Source organism: Pelodiscus sinensis, chromosome 7 (assembly GCF_052426305.1).
Source record: "Pelodiscus sinensis isolate ZL-2025 chromosome 7, ASM5242630v1, whole genome shotgun sequence".
Lineage (NCBI taxonomy): Eukaryota > Metazoa > Chordata > Testudines > Trionychidae > Pelodiscus > Pelodiscus sinensis.
Genome location: NC_143058.1, coordinates 13,076,284 through 13,099,361, shown reverse-complemented (window position 1 = coordinate 13,099,361; position 23,078 = coordinate 13,076,284). Strand labels below are relative to the sequence as shown.

Below are 23,078 nucleotides of genomic sequence, written 5' to 3'. Positions count from 1 at the left end.
ATACAAACAATCGTTTCTAGCTTTGTGCACTGAGGTTTTGATTGTGCACCATTCCTGCTGTTTGATCAAGTTCAGTATGCCAGGAAAACCAGAACAAACAACAAAAGCTCTCCCCAGAACTCTCAGTCCATCGTAAGGTTCTCAGAAACAACTTCTCTTCGCTTGCCCTGTAATGATCCTGCCAGTTATAGTGGGCTTTAATGTGGGACACTCATTCCTGGGCAGCGGTCTAGCACAAAGCCGTAAGCACCGCTTATGGTCTATTTTGGGGGCTCTGAAAGGGGACTTCAGCAGTGCACATGGTTTTGCTGGCCTTCTGCACAGCAGTCAATTTTGCCTCCACCCCAAATGATTTGAGAAATGTATCCAGATTGGCATGTACATAGTGTTGGCATTGCTGTTGCAACATAATGTACCTCAGTAGGGATGGCACGTGTTGCAGCATGAAATGGACCCTGAACTGAAATTCCTCATTTCTTGTACTTGTGCACCAGGGAAATAATCCATCTCTCTTACGAATGGGCACAATGCTATGTTGTCACAGCACCATGAGCGTGAGGCTTCACACACATATCCTGTGATGGCTCTGAACATAGGAGATCTCATCGTCAGCATTGCAGGGAAAGTCTATTTTGACCATATATCATCTGGCTAAAGGGATAGGCTGCTCTAGGTTTTGGAAGGTCTAGACTTTAATAATCACCTACATAGCCGAAGAAGAGATTTTTATCATTGCTAAACTGAGTTCATAATAGCTCTGATGGTGTTGAGAGTTATTTGAGTAATTGGAAAGAGGGCTGGAAGTTGGCAGCTCTCGATGGCATCGTCTGCAGTCTCCTTGGTCCATATTCACAACAGAACTTAGGCTCCTAAGCCCCAGATTTAAGCACCTTAATCCCAATGACCCCATTGAAAACTCTTAATATGAACTGAGCAATGCTACAAGTTAACAAAATAAATGCCTGTAAGATTAGTTTGTGTCTTGTGCTCCTCTTTCTAAAACATCTTGATTTCTCTGATGTTAGAGAAACTTTTATGGGCATGAACATTTTTTCTTACCTTTTTTCAGACAGAAGAGTGTGGGTGGGAATTTGTTACTATCCTCCACCCTATAGCATCCGATCACCGGGTTAGTAACTTCCCTTGAGCAAATAAGTCTAGACTGTCTGCAGATTGCATGAAGATACAATTTATCTTAAGATCCGTGCAGAGAATAGCTCTGAGTTATCTGCGCTGGCTACTCCCAGACAAGTACCCTTTGATTATTATCACATGACATGACAGTCAGATTCCTGAGAGGTCTTTAGCAGCTCTTCCCACGTGTATGGCCTCCCATTCTCCAATGGGACCTTAATCTGGTCCTCTCCAGATTTACTGGACCCTCCTCCAAGCCCATAGCCACGTGCTCCCTTCTGCACCTGTCTTGGAAGGTGGCCTTCCTAGTGCCAATTATATCAGCGAGGAGGGTCTCCAAACTGTGCGCCTTCACTTTGGAGCTCCCTGTACGCTGTCTTCTTTAAAGACAAGATGCAGCTGTAACCACACCTCGCCCTCCTACTTAATGTGTCCTCAGCTTTCCACATGAGTCAGGATGTCTTCCTCCTGGGCTTCTTCCTGAAACCTTATGTGACCAATAAAGAGAGGCAACTACATGCCCTGGACATTCATAGGGCCCTTGCTTTCTAGATTGACAGAACAAAACCGTTCCATAAGTTGGCCCAACTTTTGTCGCTTATGCTGAGTGGATGAAAGGGCTCCCAGTATCCTCACAGAGCATCTCCAATTGGTTAACCTCATGCATTTGGATGTGCTATCACCTGCCCTCCGCTCGTCAAGGCCTACTCGACCAGGATACAAGCCTCCTCTGCAGCCTTCCAGTTACGGAAACAGGTAACCTTCAAACTACACTCAGGTCATGTTTTCAACCTTTCCCCTGCTCCCATTAGGGCCAAAAACTTACCTTTTAAAAAAATGAAAGCTGACAGTGTCCAGCAGTTAAAGCTTAATGAAACATGCAGAATATTGCAAGACTCAGAATGAAATTGCAAGAGTTGGCAGCACTGCTGTTTTGGTTGGGAATTGCTTTGAAGGGTGAATATTACACACTTGTAAGACAGAGAAGTGGAGAGAGGGAAATATAACAAGAAGTGAAACCGTTGTTTTAAACTTAGACAGAATCCCCCAACTCTCCAACAAATTGGGCAGTTGTAATGGAAAAATTTTAAACTGGGGAAGTGTGACTATTGGTATTTTCATTTCCAGAGCCTGCTAATACAGTGCCAATGGTGACTGTAAATATGTCAGAGAGGGGGCATGATTTTCCTATGTCTGTTAAATGTATTTGTAATGTGCTTTTATGTTGCAGTTAGCCACAGCTCAGCTCTGCACACCGACTGCTAATTATTACATTGTTTCAGAGGAGTAGCCGAGTTAGTCTGTAACTAGAAAAACTTAAAAAACAACGAATTGTCTAGTAGCACCTTAAAGACTAATGAAATATGTAGATGGCAACATGAGCTTTCGTGGGCACAACCCACTTCTTCAGGTGACATAATTATTACATTATGAGCTGTAAAAGGCAAATCCATGCATTATTCCCCAGATGACAGCATGGGACTTGAGGTGCTATGGTTACATCCTCTGAAGAGGTAAGAGACCTACACCTCTTATTGTTTTTCTACCTATATTAAGCTTAATCAGGATGCCACTAGGTCAAGGGCAATTGGTAGTCTTAATTCAACATTTCCTGGTGTTTCACTGCACATTTAATTTTAATATATATAACTTCTCCTGTATTCATACCCACATTCCTGGCATGCGGTTACAGCAGCTTTTGCAGGATATTCTTCTCTTTTTTTATGCTTTGAAACTTTTGAGTGGGGATTTATCCAACTCCCTGGCTTCCAAAATTCTGGAAGTGTTCAGATCCTCATGTTAAGCGTGAGCTCATTTCTGGTTTTAATTAATATTTCTTTTTAGCTCTCATTTGTCTGTTTGTTTTTAAAGGTATGTCAACAGCAAATAACCGTGGTCCTGCTAAACAATCTGTACAGTGTAACAGTGAGATATTTAATACTGACATAATATAATTCACAGTTATTCTCCAGGAATGTGTAGTTTGTATTCATGTTTCTGATCTTATTTTCAACTTGCCTGTTGAGCAAAATAGTCAGAATACCGTATTGAGATTTTTAGTCAAGCATGTGATATTGTGCCTCCTACCTGTTGAGTTTACAATGTCAGAGAGTGAAATTATGGCAGAGGACAATAAAATGGATTAGAAACGGAAGGAGTGTTCTCTGGCATGTTAGAGCAAGAGACGCAGTGTAAGGACATGGTGCCCAAGTTCAGCTCTTGAGTAAATCTGTGGTCACTTTGGGCCCATCTATACTTATCGGAAGATCGATGCTCTGGAGGTTGATCTTCTGGCATTCAATTTAGTGGGCCTAGTATAGACCCCTAAATCGACTGCTGAGACCTGCTCCCGCCAGCATTCAGTACTCTTGCTTTTGCAAGGAGTAAGAGAAGCAGATGGGAGTGTTTGCTCCTGTTGGCCTCCCACAGTGTGGATGCTACCACTTGTAAAGAGAAAACTTACAGGGATCTGTAAGTGAGCTATTTAGGGTTACAGAGTATAGTAAAAATAAATCTGCCAATCCTTTATACAGGCTCACATTACAAGAACAAGGGGTCACTCAATGAAGTTAATGGTAGGTAATTTTAAAACAAATAAAAGGAAATCCTTCACACAGCATGCCACCAGCTCATGGAATTCACTACTGACGGCGGCTGTAGAGTCAAATGCTACCCTGAAATTTAAAACGGAGCTGGATAACTTTACAGCCATTAAAAGAATGTGCAGTTATGTACGCTTACGGGCCCGATCCTGCAAAAAGCACTTCCTGAGCAGCTTCCATGGGAATTAAAGGCTGGGTCCTAAGACAGCAACTAAATCTCATGCTTCATGGAACCAGATGATCACCATAAGGGTCAGGAGGAAAACATGTTCCTTCTTGTTCACCATGTGCAACTTGATTGGTACTCCACTGCTTCTGAAGCAGTGGTGACAGCCAAGTGACAAGATTCCAGACCTGAGGGGCTAGGGCTTTGACATGCAATTCCAAACCCTTTACTCTGTCCTAACACACATGCAAATGTGTTTTGTTATATATTCATTTATGATTTATGTAAACATGGTGTAGGGATAAAATTATCCCAGGGCAGACCAGCACCAAACAGTTATTTTAAGTGCTGCCAATATACTGGAGACTGCTCCAGAGACCCTCCCCTGGGAAGAGTTTACATACAATCTGAGAGAGAGCAGGAGAAGCTAGCTAGGCGTCTGGATAAATAACTGGGGAGGGGATCTCTGTACAGAACAGACTGTGCTGGGGCATCTTACACTTATCACAAGTGCCTATGAAGGGGGAGCTGTTTGGTGGCAGAAGTCTCCCCAACACTGCCCCTTTCCTGGGTAGCGCACAGCCTGGTTTGACTGCGGGAGAAGTCCAGCCAGTGGCACGTCTGCGGCACTTTTCAGTTCTCTGTGCTCAGGGCCAACCGAGGCGGGCCTGTGCCCTCCTTACCCCCCGCTCTGCCAAGCCCCCGGCCCCTTCTCCCCAGGATGGGGCTGCGGAGGAGGGCTGGCCAGGGCACCAGCGGAGCCGGGGAAGCGGTTTGGCTGGTGATGTCAACCTCTAGGAGGAGCCTGTGCCTGTCCTTTTACTTTCAAGCTCCATGTAATTAGCATGAGGCTGCTAGTCACTCACTAGTGTTACCCTCGGGGGCTCGACCATGGAGTCCCCCCACTCCGCCGCCCGATGGAGCCGGGGAACTTTCTAAGGCAGAGGCTGCTGCCGCTTCTTCCCCTTGATCTTCCTGCTTCCTTCTCCTCCCCCTCCCCGTCTCTCCCGGGTTAATTACCACCACTCATTAGCGTGACCAGCCGGCCTCCGCGCCGGGCATGCGAAGCCCCCCAGCCGCATCATGCGAGCAACGTGCACTTTGCTGCTCCGCCAACTTAGCCTCCTGCTGCTGCTGCTGCTGCTACAGCCCGCCGCGGGATCGGGCCCCCGCGCCGCCTCCAGCGACCCCCCTCCTCGGACCCAGCTCAGCGGAGCCACCACGCCGGCGGCCGCGGGGTCTTCCAGCCGGGCCGCTGCTGCTGCTGCTGCTGCGGCGGCTGCTTCCCTGCTGCCTCCCTGGGAGAGGGAGAGCTCCGTGCCCTGGGCGCCGCCAGTGTCCAGCAGCACCTCGGAGCCGGCGGCGGGAGGACACACCAGCAGCCCGGGTGAGTGGAGGGGCCAGGCGCCACGGCGTGTCTGGCGGGCGGCCGCACGGGCACTGCCCCGCCTGCAGCCCGCGCCCCCTGCCCCAGCCCGCGCGGGCTGCTAGGGAGAGGGAGCCTGTGTTGCTTTGGTGTCTGTGTGTGTGGGGCGGGGTGATGATCAGCTCAGCTCAGCCCGGGCTGGGCAGCCCCGAAGCCTGCGGCAGAGACCCGGGCCAAATGTGCGGCTGTTTTTGGAGCAAAATCATTGCAACCCTCTGCTTCTCCCTCCTTCCCTGCCCCCCGGCCAGTGCATTCCCAGGGAGGAGGAGCGGGGGGGGGGTGTATTTTTAATAAGCATGGCCCTGGTTTGTGTCCCCCCCCCTGGAAAAATCCCTGTTTGCAAATGTTGGCACGTAGGTTGCATGTGGGTGAGGGGCTAGTGCACCTTCTCGGCCCCTTTGCAGGGCGCCCGGGGGTGCGGCGTGGAAGCGAATCAAGGGGAAATCCGTGGGCTCCCGAGGGGCGGGGAGAGCGAAAGCAGCAGAGGACAAAGCTGGGGGCTTGTCCCGAGTCCACTTCCTGGCGGATTCGGGTGCCCGGGCATTGGGAAGCTGTTACTGAGCAATGGGGCATCGGTTGCTTCTCCAGCACAAAGGGCTGGGCAGGAAAGTGCACGTAGGGGGACTCCCGCAAGGGGTATGTGTGTGGGAGTAGGATTGCAAAACAGCCCTCACCGTTCCGCTGGGTTTAAGTCTGACCCAAAAAGCCCCTTGAACTTGATGCAAAGCCTTACTGACTTCAAAGAGCTTTGAATCGTGCCCTTGGAAGCAAAGGAGTTTAGCAGAGTCTGTGAGATAAAATATATACATTATAACCGCAATATCTGATGAAACCCCTTCAGTACACTGGAATTGTAACACAGAATAGCTTAACCTCCTGTTCAGTGTAAAGGTATGTCATACTGCTGACCATAGTAGCCCCTCACCTGTGATATCAAAGGAGAGAGAGAGAAGAAAAAAGTTTGAGCTATTTCTCTTCTTCAGGTTTTACTTTTTAGTTGCAGTCCTTATTAAGCTGCTTTTTGTGGCAGCAATTTACATTTTATTAACATACGAAACAAGCGCTGATGTAAAAAAGAAAATAAATGTACTTCTCTTAGTACATATGGAATTAAAGCTTGCATTCCTGGCTGCTATATAAAACCTCAGGTGTAGTGTAGAGTTTCAAAAGTTTAAATGCTGCATTGTTGAGGGAGAACAGAATATGAAAAAATACCTCTGGGTTTAAGAGAGGATTCAGTTAAACAGAATATGATGCTTTTATACTTTTAAGAACAGACACAGAAGCCTCTAACAAAATATCAAACTGAACTCTAGAGAGATTCTAAGCACAGATTCACTTGCTTTGTTAATTATAAATTATTGGGCTCCTTAGAATCACTTGGACATTGCACAGTTGTATACTAGTGTAGTAAAAGAGGATCGGAGCAGATGGAGGCTTGTGCAAAGATTACAATAAAATTCATTCATCTGTATTCATTTACATGTTAAGATTGTAAATTTCCATTTTTTGATTGAATCAACTTGAAAAGGTTCTACCTTCTATTTTTTAAAAACTAGATGGAAATGAAAGTGCCAAGGCTAGCAGAACCTCAATAGGAAGGGGATAAGCACCAGAATGGTCCTTAGTTCAGTAGCGGCTGTTAGAATGGTACTGTAGTTAGTTGTTGCTGCATTCCAAAGGTGTATATGTTACCAGGTGTTATGCAATATTTCCAGGGCAGGGAATCAGCAGGTGCAGTGAGAATTCTTCTGTATACTACCCAGAGGTTTTCTTCAACAGATTTCCTCTCATCCTGCTTCACATTGATTACTGGCCTATCACATCCAGATGTAGGGTTTTTTTCAGAATTTTAATCTATTTTAAATATTTATTTCTGTCTTTCTACACTGCACTTCTGCTATGTTGATGAAGTATGGGAGGTTAGTCTCAGACTCAGCAGATTTGTGAAATCTTCTTCTTGTTAGTCTATGCCAGGTACATTTACACAGATATCCACTGACCCTGGTCAGTTAGGCATTACACAGGCTGACACATCAGACCAAATTTTTTATAGGGACAGTGGACATAATTTTAAGCAGCATGACTTCCCTTTTTTCCAACTTGAACACACAGCTCTAAGGATGATTAATATGTTGGAAAAGCTGGCACTGAATTTCTATATACAGTGTAAAGAAACCTAGCATCTGATAAATATAGCTTCAGTGGTTTTAGGGCTAGAAGGGACCACCACTATGATTACCCGACCTTGTGGTCACACCGACCATAGAATTTCACCCAGTAATTTCTGTGGTGGAGAGACCTCCCCAATGTCACATTGTGCTATTTAGAGATGTATTTTATTTATAGGGAGCTACAATTGCAGAACATGTGGTTAAAACTACTTTTGAAAATTTTTTTCTATTTTCTTAACACATCCAGAAGGTGCCTTTTATCAAATGTACACATATAAAACAGTGTATATCTGGGTGAATCAAATGAAGAACTATGCACAATAATGTTTGCATAACAAGGGAGGAAGAATAGCCTAGCAGCTTGGGCACTGGCAGGGCTGGATTACCCAACAGGCAGACTAAGCACGTGCTTAGGGCACCAGCAAATCAGGGGCACAAAAAAAAAAAAAAAAAAAGAGAGAGAGAGATGTGACGGTATAGTATTGTTTTTATTTTGATTTATATATGGGGAGGCACCATAATCTTTTCAGTGCTTAGGGCCTCTGACAGTCTTAATCTGGCCTTGGGCACTGGCTTTGGATTTAAGAGGCCTCACCTCTGTTGCATTGCAGCCACAGATTTCCTTGTGTTTCCTTGCAATAGTCACTTAATCTACTTTGTGCATCAATTCCCTACCTATAAAATGGGGATTAATATTTTCCTACCTGACAGAGAGAAAATCTCTTAAAGATCAGCATGTGCTCCTAGATGGGTAGAAAAAATACATCATTTAAGATCAGATCCAGCATCTTTTCATGACTCTGATAACTCCTGAGTTGAGAGAGGAATGCATTTTTAACATTATAATTTGAAAAACAAAAACTATCTGTCCATGAGCTTTGCAATAAATTTGGCTTATTGTGAGCATCTCTGTAGGCATTTCATTGAGCCATTCTCCATAAAATGTATCATGCGGTAGGCTATGAATTCTATTGATCCTCACCTGAGAAGAATTAGGAAGAATGTCATCAAGAAGGCTGATAGCATTGTGGCTGCTGGAAAACCATAGTAAACCTCATAATAAATTACATTCTGCCCTGACAACAGCAATCCACTAGATGTTAGGTAAGGGTCTATGCCTGTCAGTCAGGTTAATGATTTTGTATTACGGCAGTAGTCTGATGTGGTCTGCTAGATCATTTGGGGTTTGAGCTATAGACACTTGAAAAGTTAGCTTTTGTCTACCCTTGCCTTTCTTCCACAAGCATTTCCGGTAAACTCTTCACTCTGCCACTACATGAAAATGAAGATTGCATTTTGGCAGCCTGTGATCTGACTCTCTTTGAGGTCAGAATGCAGAGGTACTTTCTCAGCAGAGTTTGGCTAAGGAGATGGTATCAGCAGAGAGGAGCACTGCAATGAAACTTTTAATCTTAAAACATGAATGCCTGTGAAAGTGAGTGGCTAATGGGGATGGTTCAAAGTAGGCATTACAGAGGCAACCCTTATCCAAGCTTCTCTTTGCAACTCTGCCAGGGGAGCTCAGTCTTGACTGGGAGCAGAGGTAAATGCTGGGCAATCATGTTGTGATGAGACTAAATTAGGACTAGGCTGTATCTTTTTTGATTGTTGTGTAAGATGAAGACTGAATCCAGGCACAGGTGTTTGTCAGCACCACTGCTTTTTCTGAATACAAGACAAATGGTTCAAGCAATAGCTGGAATGATGGGACCACCTAACCTGCGTACTGTGCATTTTCTGTTGGCAGTTACCATTGGGGTATCCTTGAGAGGAAGGGGCTAGTCTGTCAGTAGGACATTGAACTGGGACTTGAGAGATTGAGGTTCAGTTCCCAACTGTGCCACAAACATCTTTATATCCACTGGCAAGTCATTGTCTTTCTCTGATCCACTTCGCTATCTGTACAATGGGGATAAAGATACTTCCCTGTTCATAGATGTCTATCCTGTTTATTTTGATTTGTAAAATCTTTAGGGCAGGGACTGCCACTTGCTCTTTGTGTTTATACAATAGGTCTTTGATCTGGGTTGTGGCCTCTAGGTCAGTGATGAGCAACCTGTGATCTATCGGGGTTCCATGCTGTGGCCCGTGACACATTTTGTTTACTGTTGCCCACTCGCAGAGTGGCCAGTTTTCGCTGTCTGCGTAGCTGTTTTCCTGGCAGTGTTACTAAAGTGACACACATGTAAAACAGGGGCACGTGAAGTGAGGTGCATACTGATTGCACACAGTACTGACTCTGCATCCAATCAAAATGCTGCTACGGTTCAGTCAGCACACCCCGCAAATTCTAGGTACGCACATGCAGTCAGCAAAACTACTCTATCCCAGGAGACTGTCCTGGTTTTGACAATCTTGACTCCGACTGAAATGAAGGAGTGACACTCGTGTGGCCCACTTACTAGCCTAGATCGCCCAGTGCTACTCCAGGTACTATGGTAATACAAATAATGATAAAGGGTAGCACTGAGCATCTACAAGTTTCCTATCTAGGCTCGGGTCCCCAATCAAGCAAATCTTTTCCCCCTTGTCATCTGTGTTGTCTTTTCCTCTTTCTTCTCTGTTGTCCCTCTTTTGTGGAATATGAGACGCTCAGACAGCATGACGATGGTGGGAGCAGTGCAAATGCCTAAATAAGTAGATTCCTCCTTTTCATGTCTGGGTTGTCTTTCCTTCCTTCCTCCCTCTGTCATCTTTTCCATGCTAGTTGCTGCCTTGCATTTCTTCAGTGTTGCACATTATGAACATTAAAAGTAACCATGTAATAGTGACTCCTCTGCAGCATTCTGTGGCGCAGGAGGGAAGTTTAAGAAGGCGTGGGGAGCAGGCTGATGAACTCAAAAGGGGGCTTGTGTGCTCAAGCTGGCTTCAAATCTCCTTCCTACACAGTAGTTAGTATTGATCACATGGTTCCCTCCAGTCCACATGCCTGATTCCGTTGTCTCTGCCTTATAGAATCATTTACATCAGTGCAAGCGTGTGCAAAACAATCTTGACAGCCATTCACTGCACTGGTGTAAATGACCCATGCAAGGTGCAGAGCAATGGCACATCAAGCACCATGCTCTCTGCACAGTACCTGGAAGACCTGCATGCTAAAATGCTTTTCTGTCTCGCCCCCTTCCCTACTGCTCTTTATGCGAAATATAAAGTAATGTATGTTTTGTGTTGCAAATCCGTAGTCCCTGAAGTGGTATGGATTTAGCTTTGCTGCTTTGAAGTGATATGGATTTAGCTTTGCTCCTTTCCAGAAACAAAAGAGAAGGGGAGAGAGAGCCACTCAGTTCCCTGTCCTTTACAGGCATTAAGGGTCTGATTGAAAGACCACTGACATGACTGGGCGTCTTTCCATTGACTTAAATGGGTTTTGAACCAAACTCCATAAGCAGTAATCATTTATTTAAATGGTAGATTAATGAATGATGCCAATGTTTGTAGTCCAGGTGCAACATGACTATATGACACCTACATTAAAATGGATTGAATCTGTCTTATGCTGGGTTATTGCAATAAGCATTACATGAATGTGAGATGAGATATTTTATTGCAAGTGCTACTACAGAAGCTCGTGATGGTTTCAGTCTTGCATTGGAAACTATTAGAGCCATCACATTACTTATACAACCCTAATAGTCCAGCACCCTTCCTAAGATCTTCCCATCAGGAACCACTGCTTACCTTTAAAACAGGCAGTGCAATGAGCTGCAGTTTGTCTTGTGGCTTGAAAAACCATAGGAAAGGGTTAGTTTCACAGTGTATTAATTGATGGATTAGGAGAAATGCTCATGTGATTGACTCCTGTCACTGTAACGCGTCCTGAACAAGTTCCTCTGTGATCAGATAAGGGTGACTATGGCATTTTTTGTCTTCCTGGAACGGTTTGTTTCTTTTCCCCCAGCTGGCAGGATCTGTAGTTTAAATCTAGAACTCAAATCCAAATCTCTCCAATGCTGTTTAAGATTTCAAGCAGTTCTGCACCCAAGCACTTGCTGGCACCACCCTCTACTCCTCTTTCCTTGTCTGTTTTGTTTATAGCTAGTTGCCTTGCACTCGTTCCTGTAATAACTGGTCACCTCACACACATTCATGGATCTTGGTAACACCATCCCTATTTAACTAGCAAGGAAGTGAGGCACAGAGCTATTAACTTGTGGAATTCTGTGTCCAACCTGGAGCTAAACCCCAAGTCTCATGAATGCTCGCCTTAAGCAGAATCAGGGCTTTAACTTTCCCATCCTCACATTTTCTTGCTGTAACACTTCCACTTCTATACCGGATATGTGTTGTGGGGGGGCAATTATGTAAGAACATAAGGATGGCAAAGGTCCATCTAGCCCAGTATCCTGTCTGCTGACCGTGGCCAAGACCAGATGTCCCAGAGGGAGGGATCACAACAAGTAATCTTCATGTGATCCCTCCCCTGTCACCCATTTCCAGACAAACAGAGGCTAGGCACACATTACTACCCACCCTGGCTAATAGCCATTGATGGACCTAACCTCCATGAATCTATTTAGTTTTTTTTTAACCCTGTTAAAGTCCTAGCCTTCACCACATCCTCTGGCAAGGAGTTCCACAGGTTGACTGTGCATTGCATGAAGAAAAACTTCCTTTTGTTTGTTTTAAACCTGCTGCCAATTACTTTCATTTGGTGACCCTTCGTTCTTATATTGTGGAAATAAGTAAATAACTTTTCTTTATTCACCTTTTCCACTCCAGTCATGATTTATAGACCTCTCTCATATCCCCCCTTAGTCTCCTCTTTTCTAAGCTGAAAAGTCCAAATCTTTTAAATCTCTCTTCATATGGAACCCGTTCCAAACCCCTAATCATTTTTGTTGCCCTTTTCAGAACCTTTTCCAATGCCAATATATCTTCTTTGAAATGAGGCGACCACATCTGTATGTAGTATTCAAGATGTGGGCACACCATGATTTTATAAAAGGCAATAAGATATTTTCTGTCTTATTCTCTATCCCTTTTAAAATGATTCCTAAGATTCTGTTTGCTTTTTTGACTGCCACTGCACACTGAGTGGATGTTTTCAGAGAACGATCCACAATGACTCCAAGATTTTTCTCTTGAGCAGCTGTAGCTAAATGAGTCCCCATCATATTGTATGTATAGTTGGGATTATTTTTTCCAATGTGCATTACTTTACATTTATTAACAATTACATGCATGGCATTAAATTGCACTGGGAGAAGCATGGGAGATCACTTTTTGTGTGATGGCACAGCCTGTACCATTTAAAGGCCTAATCTCCAATAAGGTTCCCTTTGGGTCTGTGATCACAGGAGTCTTCGCTTGAGAGCTTTTGCATATGCCATAAATGAAGCAAGTACAAGTTTGATCTTTAAAACTGATTGGTGGAAACTGACTGGTTTTTCCTGATGTTGAACAGAAAATCGCTCCGCATGAAATGACTTTTATTTTACTGTGATTTCAGCATGAAAAGGAGTTGTTCAGAGGTTGTGGTTCAGCTTGTTGCTGTCAGGCGGAAGTCTTACATTTTAGACTGCTTCTTCAGAACTATAATTCAAGTTATTCTTGGAAAGAGATTTCTTTACACCACTGGAAAACAATGGGAACTAGAGCAGGTCAAGAATTTTTTGTCAAGTGGGTTTTTGTCAGAAACTGCCAATTCTTCTAAACTGATTTTTTTCCTATGAGATTATACCAGTTTGAATTCAACATTTATGGGGAAAGGGTTTCCCAGGGCCTGGATGGAATTTCTGCTTAAAACGAGAGACGGGAGGGGCCCTACCTAGAACAGTCTATAGCCAAGATTAAGTCTCTGGAAACCCACATCTCATGTGAGTGCACTAGTCACCAGGCTATTTGCTATTCCGGAGTGGGGGTCTCTCCCAATCTTTGGTTTTTGAAAGGTCTTGTCATCCCAAAGTGGAATGGGAACATTTCTGAAATCTCAAAACCATTTCCTGGCCAGCTCTATTGAGGACTCATAGTTCTGGCTCGTTGTGAACCACCATTTATTTTAAAAGTATAAATAAAATGTCCAGTCAATTGTGTGTGAGCCTTAGCTGTTTCCTTCTGAGGCTGGGGTTAGTTGGCAGATGCCACTGGGAAGCCTTAGGTTCTTCAGCCTGTGTGATGCGGGAGGTCAGATAGGAATGGCCCCTTTTGGCCTTAAAGTCTGTGACTGAAATTTGAAGTTGTAATGGCAGGAGAGACCTGAAAGTTGTGTTCAGGACCATTGTTAGGGTTGCCAGGTGATGGATTTTATTTTTAACTCGACCACCCAGTCAAAAAGCAACCTTGGTGGCTCCAGTCAGCACTGCTCACCAGGCTGCTAAATGTCTAGTTTGCAGCATGCTGGGACTTGCAGGCTCCTTGCCCAGTGGCTCCATACGGCTTCCAGACAGTAGCCAGCATGTCCCTCTCCCTCCTAAGCATAGGGACAGCCAGGGAGGCTTTGTGCATTACCTCCACTCACTGACTGTGCCCCTTTGCCTAGGAGCTAGGTGGACATGTTGCCACTTCCAAGGAGCTGGGGGTGGTCAGTGCAGCCTAGAGCCGGCACTCCCACCTCTCCCACACCCAACCCCCTCCCCTAATCCCTCTGCTGCACCCAAACTCCTTCCCAGCACCTGTATCCCCCCTACCCCATCCCCTTGCCATAGCCAGGAGCCCCCTCCCACACTCCAACCCCCCCTCAGTCCCACCTCCCAGCCCAGAACCCCCTCCTATACCCAAAGGCCCTATTGCTGGCCCCATCCCAGAACCCCTCCCTCCAGTTGGATCTCTTACCCCCTATGGCAGCAGTTCCCAACTGCCGAGCCACAGACCTCTGGCTGCCAGGGTGTGGCAGCTCAGGTGGCTGGAACTGGGGCACTCCGCTCTCACCGCGGCTCTGGGGGGAGGCGTGTCCTGCCCCGCCTCTCCGCCAACCTGCGCTGGGCAGAAGAGCACTTCCCTGCATGGCGGGAGGGCCGCGGAGCATTCTTCCATGGCCAGGAGAAGCCCCTGCGCTGTGCGGCCCCCCCCCCGTCATGCGGGGAAGCGCTCTTCCCTGGCTGGAGGAGACCCCACCCCTGCTTGGCGCTAGTTGGCTGAGAGGCGGAGCAGCACACGCCTCTCCCAACAGCTGCGGCGGGAGGGGAGGCACCGGGCAGCAGTGCAGGGCTAGGTAAGGAGGGGTGGGGCAGGCCCAGGGGCTCCAGTGGTGGAGCTAGTGCTGGGGGGCTCTGGAGGCTGAGCTAGTAGAGTGTGTGGCGGGGGGAGTATGGGGACAGGGCTGGCACTGCGGGCTCTGGAGATGGGTGATGGGGTCTGGGTGCAGTGGGGCTCTGGAAACAGGAGGTTGCTACTGGGGGTCTGGTGGTGGGGGCTCTACGGGGCAGGGGCTGGCACTGGAGGTAGTGGAGGGCTCTAGGGTTTAGGGCTGACAATGGGGGGCCTGGGGTCTGGACTCTTGATGGGCCAGTAATGTTTTATTTGTGTATTTTCATAGTCATCATTTGCATAATGAATATGCAAATAAAATGCTACTGGTCCAAGTATGTGAGTGGGTTTGCCGGTGCCTGGTATCAAAAAGGTTGGGAACCACTGCCCTGTGGCACCCCACGCCCCTGCCCAGGGCTGCCGAAAGGGGGAGGCAAAGAGGGTTGATACCCTGGTGCTGCTACCTCAGCAGCAGCAACAGCCAGAGCCCCAGCCCTTTAAATCACCAGTGGTGCTGAAGGGCTGGTTGGGGAAGGCTAGCTCCAGCCCCGCCCCTTCTACCAATGACCCCGCCCCTTCCAGGAGCCTGTAGCTGGGCCCAGCAAAGTCTGTCCTCAGCCCTGCCCCTACCCCAGTCCAGTAAAAATTAGTGAGCAAGGGTTGGGGAGAGCAGGGGATGGAGTGAACTGGTGGGAGAGGGGAGCCCACAGGGAAGGCAGGAGGTGGGGCATGGATTTCAGTTTTATGCAGTTAGGAAGTTGGCATGAGGACTGATGCTTTAACAGTACTTAATTCGGCAATAATAATTTTATTTATTAAACTCTCACAGCCATGGTGATGGGACATTTTCACAATATAGTAAAAACATGAGCAAAATACAATAAAAGCACAATATCGCCCCCACCTCTCCCCGCACACACTGCTTTCTCTAAAAAGGCAAACAAACAAAAACTACCCATGTAGCTGTAATATGCCCTGGAAAAGCTTGTCCGGGGCTTTCTATTATTTTCCTTCTGAGAACTTTCAAATTGTCCTGTTCCCCAATGTCTTTGAAATCCCAGCAAGAGCCCAGCTTACAGGCCAGACGGCCAGAACTGCAAGCGCTCTTTCCAAGTTAAGTATATAGGTTTCCAAAATGAGGATAAATAAAGCAGACAGCTTGCGGGGGGGGGGGTAAGCCAAGATTGTTGCCTGGCAAAACAGCCTCCATCCTTTCTGCCCCAAAGCATTTCAGCTTTCTCTATTTTTTTTTCTTTTTCAAAACTTTGACATTGGCAAATGAGCATGCACACTGGGATTTTCAAAAAGGTACCGCACTGACATAACTCTGCTCCCTGCGCAGGGTAGAGGCCAGCACCAAGTCCTGTCGAAAAGCCCAGGCTTACTCTATTTTAACACTGTAATCTGAGCAGAAAGCCCTAAAACACTCAAGGGGTCATGTTTTGTTGTTCTTAGAGTGAGTATAATGATGTTATATAGATTCGCAGGCCAGAAGGGACCATTGTGACCTCCAAGTATAACACAGACCATAGAACTTCCCCCACAATATTCCCTCTTTTTTTGTGGAGAGAGGTAGGTAAGGTGGCATTTTGGAAGCTCACGAGATCTTTTTTCTCCCACTCTCGTTTGAAGTAAGGTTACACACACTCGCACACCTACTGTAGCACCTTGTTAATTCAAACCTTATTAATCCTCTCATCCCATAACTCACACTGAGTTTCTGGGAAAAGGTACGGGGCTGGTTCCTTACCCCTGCTAAGACTGCCTTGTGCTCTCTGGTGGAGCAAAGAAGCTCAAAAACAACTCAACCAGCTATCCGAGGATTCACCAAACTAATGTCTTAATTCAGAACTAGTCACCAGATAACTTCCTGTGAATAAGTCAAAACCTGTAGATTCTGTGCAAACAGTTGGTCGTAAGCCTTAGATACCCCAAATGGGGGAATCTGTTATTCACATTTGATTAGATGTAGGTCCTATGGTCTGATTTCTCTTTCCTGATTGGCTGAATGTAACAAGATAGAATCCAATTCCTTGTGGAAATACAATTACTGATTTCTTTAGTAGTTAAGTACTTTGAGAGATACTGATGAAAAGTGCTGTGTACGAGCTAGATGGTAGTATTATTATAGTACAAATTTTTCCAAGGACATTTTGCAGTTGTCACTTTATATGTGCTGTTTCCATGAACATTAAAGTAAACTTGTTGGCGAGAGCATTCATGGGGAGCAGATGTAAAAGGGGGCACAAACCCAGTCTAAGTCAATGTATTAATAGTTCAAATGCATATTTGTAGGGCATTGTTCTATAATAGACAACAGCTTTCCCTCTCTCTGTGTACATGGAAAAGGTGTGTGTACAGATGTATGCATATATTGCCCCACAGCCCATACCATAACATCCTGCAGCTTCTATGTGAGACACTGCTTATTGTACTTCCATTATGTGGAAAGCTCACATATATCCTTTCAGGCTGAAATCATAATTAGAGTCAGAGGATGAGGAGAGAACTTTCCCACCCAAAAGGGAAATGATGCGGTGTTACTGAGCGGCCAGCCCAAGTAATAATATAATCTTAGAAAAATGCAGCTCCCTCGAGGAAAGGAAGCTCTACGAACTTCAGTTTCTCCAAGCTTGTTAACAATGCTGTTGCCTGCATTTCTGTTACACTGCTGTCATACCTAATCTACTGAAGCGCCAAGGTTTTCACAAAATATTGGGGAGCAAAGAGAAAAAATGGTGTAAGAGTATCTTGAATAAAGCAAGAAGTCTTTTAGGGCAGGTGCATTGTTTGGTTTTAACGCAAATTCCTAGGATAGTGGGTCAAATTCTCCCCTTGTTATTATCATTGACAATTAAGTTGTTTTACTTTTCTCCTGTTTGCACTGAACTTTGACCTCAGATTTTAAATGCAGAGGAGGCCATTAAAGCAATCAACTGTTTGACTACCTGCACAACTTGGGTTATAGATAATTCTCACTTCTACTGTGAGGGCTTTGAAGCCAGGGCCTTTGGCATCATAGTCGAGAACTGTGCACATTTCATAAAACATATAACAACGTTAGTAAAGATACCTCACCGTCCTTATAGTCATCAGTGTCAGGTGAGCTTGTGGAACTTTCTCTAACTCTGTCTCATTCAAGATAGACTAAAACCTATCAGTTCAAATTTATAGGATGCCTTCCAACTTAAGGGATCCCGAACAGCCCGAGCCTTCACTTATCCTGCCACTGAAGTGCAGCCACTTCTGGGGCGGAGAGCAGCAGCTACTCTGTATTTGCTACACACCAGACTAGTTGTTTGAGGAGAAATTTACAGGAATTTCTCCAGCTGAAATCACAAGAGGAATTTGGCTGTGCAGAACACCGTTAGCCGCAGTACCGCTTGTAAAGCATTCACACACTTATTGTTGTGGAAAATCTTGTAAAGACTGAGAGCTGGATCTTTAGCTGGTGAACAATGTGAGAGCTCCATTTTCTTCACTTGAGATATGACAATTCGCAGAGGTCAGATCAGGCCCCAGGAGTGTTCGGGGCCTCAATGTAATGCAAAAGATACCTTCTGTTGTAGCACAGCCTCATGCTACTCTAGCCCCATACCGGGGACCAGTACTGCTGTGGAGCAAAAGGCAGCACCTACTTACATCACTTTCTGGTGTATCTGAATGATATTTTTTTGGAAATCTCCAAAAACATGAACCAGGTCTAACCCTGCCTGGATTGTAAAATCTGAGAAGCTCATAGGTCAAGCTAGTAAGGGCACCAAACCCACAAGAAATTACGCTTAAATGAGGCAAACTGCATTGTCGTATTAAAGTCATTTCCCACTGCTGTGTTGTGTTGTAAAGCATTTGCGTGAAAGGTATTTCTGCAGACCATCAAACTGCACATTACCTGCTTTGCTCATAAATTCGAATGGGTGACCTTGATCGTGAGGCACAATACGGCTCTTGTAATTTATCCCTTATCTTCTTTTTTGGAACTGGGCATAATTGCATCTGTGTCTAGAAGGACAAAGAGAAGTGTTTCAGCAGCTGTAATTCACAAAGACATCTTCAAAAGACTTCTTACCCTTGGCACAAGTTTTAAAATGCCTTATAAAAATGTCCCTGAGTAGCTTTAGGCATCAGAACATTCAGTGTTTCATTCGGATTCGGTTACAGAGCTAAGCACTAAATTTCAATTCTCATTAGGATATTATCAGCTCGTTTATCAAATGCAGGCTGGTGGGGTAGTGTTAGACTGTCAGCAGGCCCACTGATGGGGAGGGGAGAGGGGAAAAGGCAATTGCCTTAGGGCCGGGAGAGTCAAAACTTATGTAGAACCCTGGGCCCCTTTCAGTTATTGCTGAAGCGCCACTCTGTATGGCTCTGAGAGCTAGGAATAGGCACTGCGGTCTGGGTGGCACGAAGAGCTGACTGACTGGGCCCTGTGCCCGTCTACCCAACGCTCTGCTCCTTCTGGGGACATGGAGCCAGTCTCTCCCCCCCCTTATGCCCCAGAGCCCACTGTGGCTGTCGGCCTCGCTGAATGCCAGACAGCCAAGGAAATACTGGTACTTTGAAACATAGTTTCTTAGGGCTGGTCTTCACTTCCTGGGAGATCGATCTCCCAGGGGTCGATTTAGTGGGTCTAGTAAGGACACACTAAATCAACCACTGATCCCACTCCATTGACTCTGGTACTCCACTGGGTTGCAAGGAGTAAAGGAAGGTAATATGGGGTAGTAAGCAGTGGGGACGCCGTGGTAAACCAAACCAAAGTACATTGATTCCAGCTACACTATTCATATTGTTAGAGTTGTGTACCTTAGTTTGACTTTGCCCCCCTATTGTAGACCTGGCCTTATAGCAGTAACACGATCAGAGCTAAGACTAATCATGAAGACATTCATATTTGGGGGGCACAGAAAAAGCAAACGTGGACACGTGAAGGAATCAAAATAAAGAAGTAGGACAATTTGGTACTAGATGGAAAGACCTGGAATGACTATGCTTGCGTGCCTGTCGACTTGTATTTAAAAGTATCTCATAGAATACAGTCTGCTGGAATGTCCTGTTTTTTAAGACAAAAGGTCTTCAGAATTCAGTCCTGAGGATTAGTAACGCAGCCAGCATTCATATCTCCACAAGAAACCACAATGGATGAGGTCCGGTCACATGCTGGATTAAAGCCTAACTTGTTTGTCACTTGACTGGGCGAGAAAACCAGAGCAATCGCTATGAGCTGGTCCTTGTCTGTGCAGTGTGGGGTGGATGTCCAGGGCTGCGGCTGGAAAACATTTCAAGCTGATAGTGGGCTTGATTCTTCCTTGTTCCTGAGGCAGCCATTCAGACCTGTGCAAAGTAGGTGTAAACCCTGCAAGAGATCACTCTGTCCTTCTGATCTGACTCTCTCTGTCAGGTCTGACTGACAGTAGTGTGCTGCACAATGCAGCCTTGCTGTTCTCTCTTGTCTTCTGGCTTGGCTGCACAGGCAGCAGAATGCAGATGTAAAGCGGAACTGTAAGGTGCCGGAACCATCATTCATCAGGGAGAATCTCTTCACTGAAGAATTAATCCCTCCGGAGAAGTGATCAGAAGGCCTGGGGAGTTTTGAGCCTTCCTGAGGCATTAAAAAAAAAACAACAGTGAAAATTGTAGACACAAATCTCTATCCCCTGCTCCCATCCCTAATGCTCACAACGGAGGTGTGTGTAACTCTGTGTATGTATTTGCATACTTGGTAATCACACAGATGGCCCAGTGCTAGCCTCACACTGAAAGCTGCTCATTACATCAAGGATTATTAGTCAGTGTTTCTTCCCCTGCGTGGTAGGAGGAGAGAGAAACTAGCTCAGCCTTTGGAAGGGATACTTGCTATCCCCTCAACACTGCCATCCATCACTACTTCCTGCGGCAGATGGTTACAGCTTCATCTGGGAAGTGCAGTTTAGATCATCATCCTTTTCAGGAGCCGGGGGATGGGCCCTTATCTGTCCTAGGGATTAATTTCGTGTTAAGCCTACTCATTTCCATTTTTCTCCCATTTTCTGTTGCCGGGAAGTTGGGCAGCTCAGCTGTGGGATGGTTTGTGAGATGTTGCTGGTGCAGTAATAGCACCACACTCGGGAATAGGTCACGCCATAGGTAGGGCTTAGCTCATTGCTGTCAGGCCCACTCGGAAGGTGATTGGTTTCCGCTAGTCCCATGGCTGGCTAGTGAGCAGGAATCCAAGGGGGTTAATATGGTAGCCCACCATAGCAATGTAGCCACTTCTAGAGGGAAATATGGCAGCTGTTAAACAGCACACAGCACTGCAGGATAGTGAGTGAGCGAGGGCAGAACAGGGCAACAGCTTTCAGACTAAACTTTTTTTGGCCAAAAATCCCCCTTATTTTTATTTTATTTTTTTATGGTTTAAAAATGTTCAAATACAGCCCGCAGTCTAAACAAAGGGTGTGTTTTGAGTTGAACAGGTGTCACACCCTGGCCCTGTCACCTGCTGCAGTTATGTCAGGAGGTGTAATGAGAGGGTCAACAGCTGAGATGCAGCACCCAGGATGGGGGGGGAGTCTGCTCGTGAGAGGGGTCTCAGAATCCGCCTGACGGAGGCCGTTAGAAGGCCGTTAGAGAAGGAGGAGGTGAAAGAGGCAGTGCTTGGGTAAAAATGGGGATTTATGAGGAAGCCGGGGTGAGGTGGGTAGACTTTGAAGGGCAGTGCAAGGGGCCAGCCACGAGGGGGCACAGACCATACGATCAACTGGGATACTGACAAAAGGAGTAAATTTAGGCACCTGGGGAATTAATGTGGCCCTCCAGGTGGGGAGCTGTCTTGCAAGGGTGGGTCTGCTGGAAAGTGTGTGGTTGCTGTAGTGTTGAAGCAAAGGAGCATCTCAAGGCAGAGAGATGAAAGCAGGACAGCTGGGGTGAAGGTGGGCTTTGCAGCTGGGGAGAGGAGGTATTGACTCCCTTCTGAGGTGATACAACCTGTCGTTGAAAAACTTCTTCCATTGTGATGGGGATGTACAGTTTTTTATTTTCCTAAGCAAGTGGTTGAGGTCACTTTATATTGTTTCAATTATATAATCATTCCTGCCCAATGTCTGGGGTTTTCCTTTCCAAAAATTAAAATTTAAGGTGACCTCCATTACAGGCAGTCCCCGGGTTACGTACAAGATAGGGACTGTAAGTTTGTTCTTAAGTTGAATTTGTATGTAAGTCGGAACTGGTACATATTGTAGGGGAAACTCTAGCCAAACATTTCTCCAGAGCTCAGTTTTATTCTCCCGCACCTCACTTCCCTCAATCCTTTATTCTCAAGCTGAGATGTCTGCTGAGAAAAACCGCTCCGCGTCTCCCTGGTCTGCTGGGGGGGGGGGGGGGCGCTAGCTTCGTGTCTCCCTGGTCTGCTGGGGGGAAGCAGCTAGTACGGGGTTGCCTCACCCCGTTTGTAAGTAGGGATCCGATGTAAGTCAGATCCATGTAACCCGGGGACTGCCTGTATATTGATTTGCCTCTTCCTTTCCTCCTTGTAGATACGGCCTTGCGGAGGACTGGTCACTGCCCAAAACAAACCATTTTTGATCTTTTGTGTCATCAAAAGTTTTGAAAAAAATTGGTTTTCAGTCCAATCAAACCTTATTTTTTTTAATTGTTTTTCAGACTTTTCAGGGAACCAAAAAACAAACAAACAGTCATTTGCTCAGCTCTATCCTAAGCCCATTTCAAAGAGCGTGTGGATTTTCAGAGGCAGAATGTCATTAGCCCGGTTGGAATCTGGTCTTTGAAACCCTTCCTCTTTCAAAAAGTGTCACAATAACTTTGACCACAATGGCTATTGACCTGAGTTTTACCTCTCACCAGTAAGACAGCACAATCTATCCCCTAATACGGTGGGGCTAAATCAGTATTGCCTAAGGTGTACACTGGCAGAGAAAATCAGTGCAAGATACTCAACTCCAGTTACGTGAATTGCGTAGCTGGAGTCGATGTATCTTGCATCTATTTTCCAGGGTTGCCCGACAGTTGGAGGTTGATGGGAGAAACTCTCCTATCAACTTCCCTTACTCCTCACTGTTGTGGGGATGCCCTCAGTGTTTGATTTAGTGTGTCTTTACTAGACCTATTTAATTGAACCCCAGAAGATCGATGGCTGGAGCGTTAATCCTCCAGTAAGTGGAGACGTTGCCTAAGTGAGAGGAGTTCCATCTACTTAATCACCAATTCTGTCTTCTATCACACCTTTCTTGCCATCCAAGTAATAACCTTGTCTGTGGCCAAGTCTACACTGGCACATTACAGCTCTGTAACTTTCTGGCTCAGGGTTCTGAAAAAAATACCTGTAAAGGGCTAGAATAAACCAGGTTACAGCTCTGGGAGCCGGGCTCTCGCTGCTGCTAACTACTCCCCTC

At 45.9% G+C, this 23,078-nt stretch overlaps 1 protein-coding gene across 6 annotated transcripts in view; it reads left to right on the top strand.

The window, feature by feature from the left end:
• The first annotated feature begins 4,986 nt into the window (after positions 1 to 4,986).
• Positions 4,987 to 23,078, top strand: part of HEG1 (heart development protein with EGF like domains 1) — a 98,341-nt gene continuing 80,249 nt past the window's right edge. For all 6 annotated transcript variants that reach the window (XM_075933173.2, XM_075933177.2, XM_075933176.2 and 3 more), the window contains exon 1: positions 4,987 to 5,290. In XM_075933173.2, the coding sequence (XP_075789288.2) occupies positions 4,987 to 5,290 (304 nt within the window). The remainder of the gene's footprint in view (positions 5,291 to 23,078) is intronic.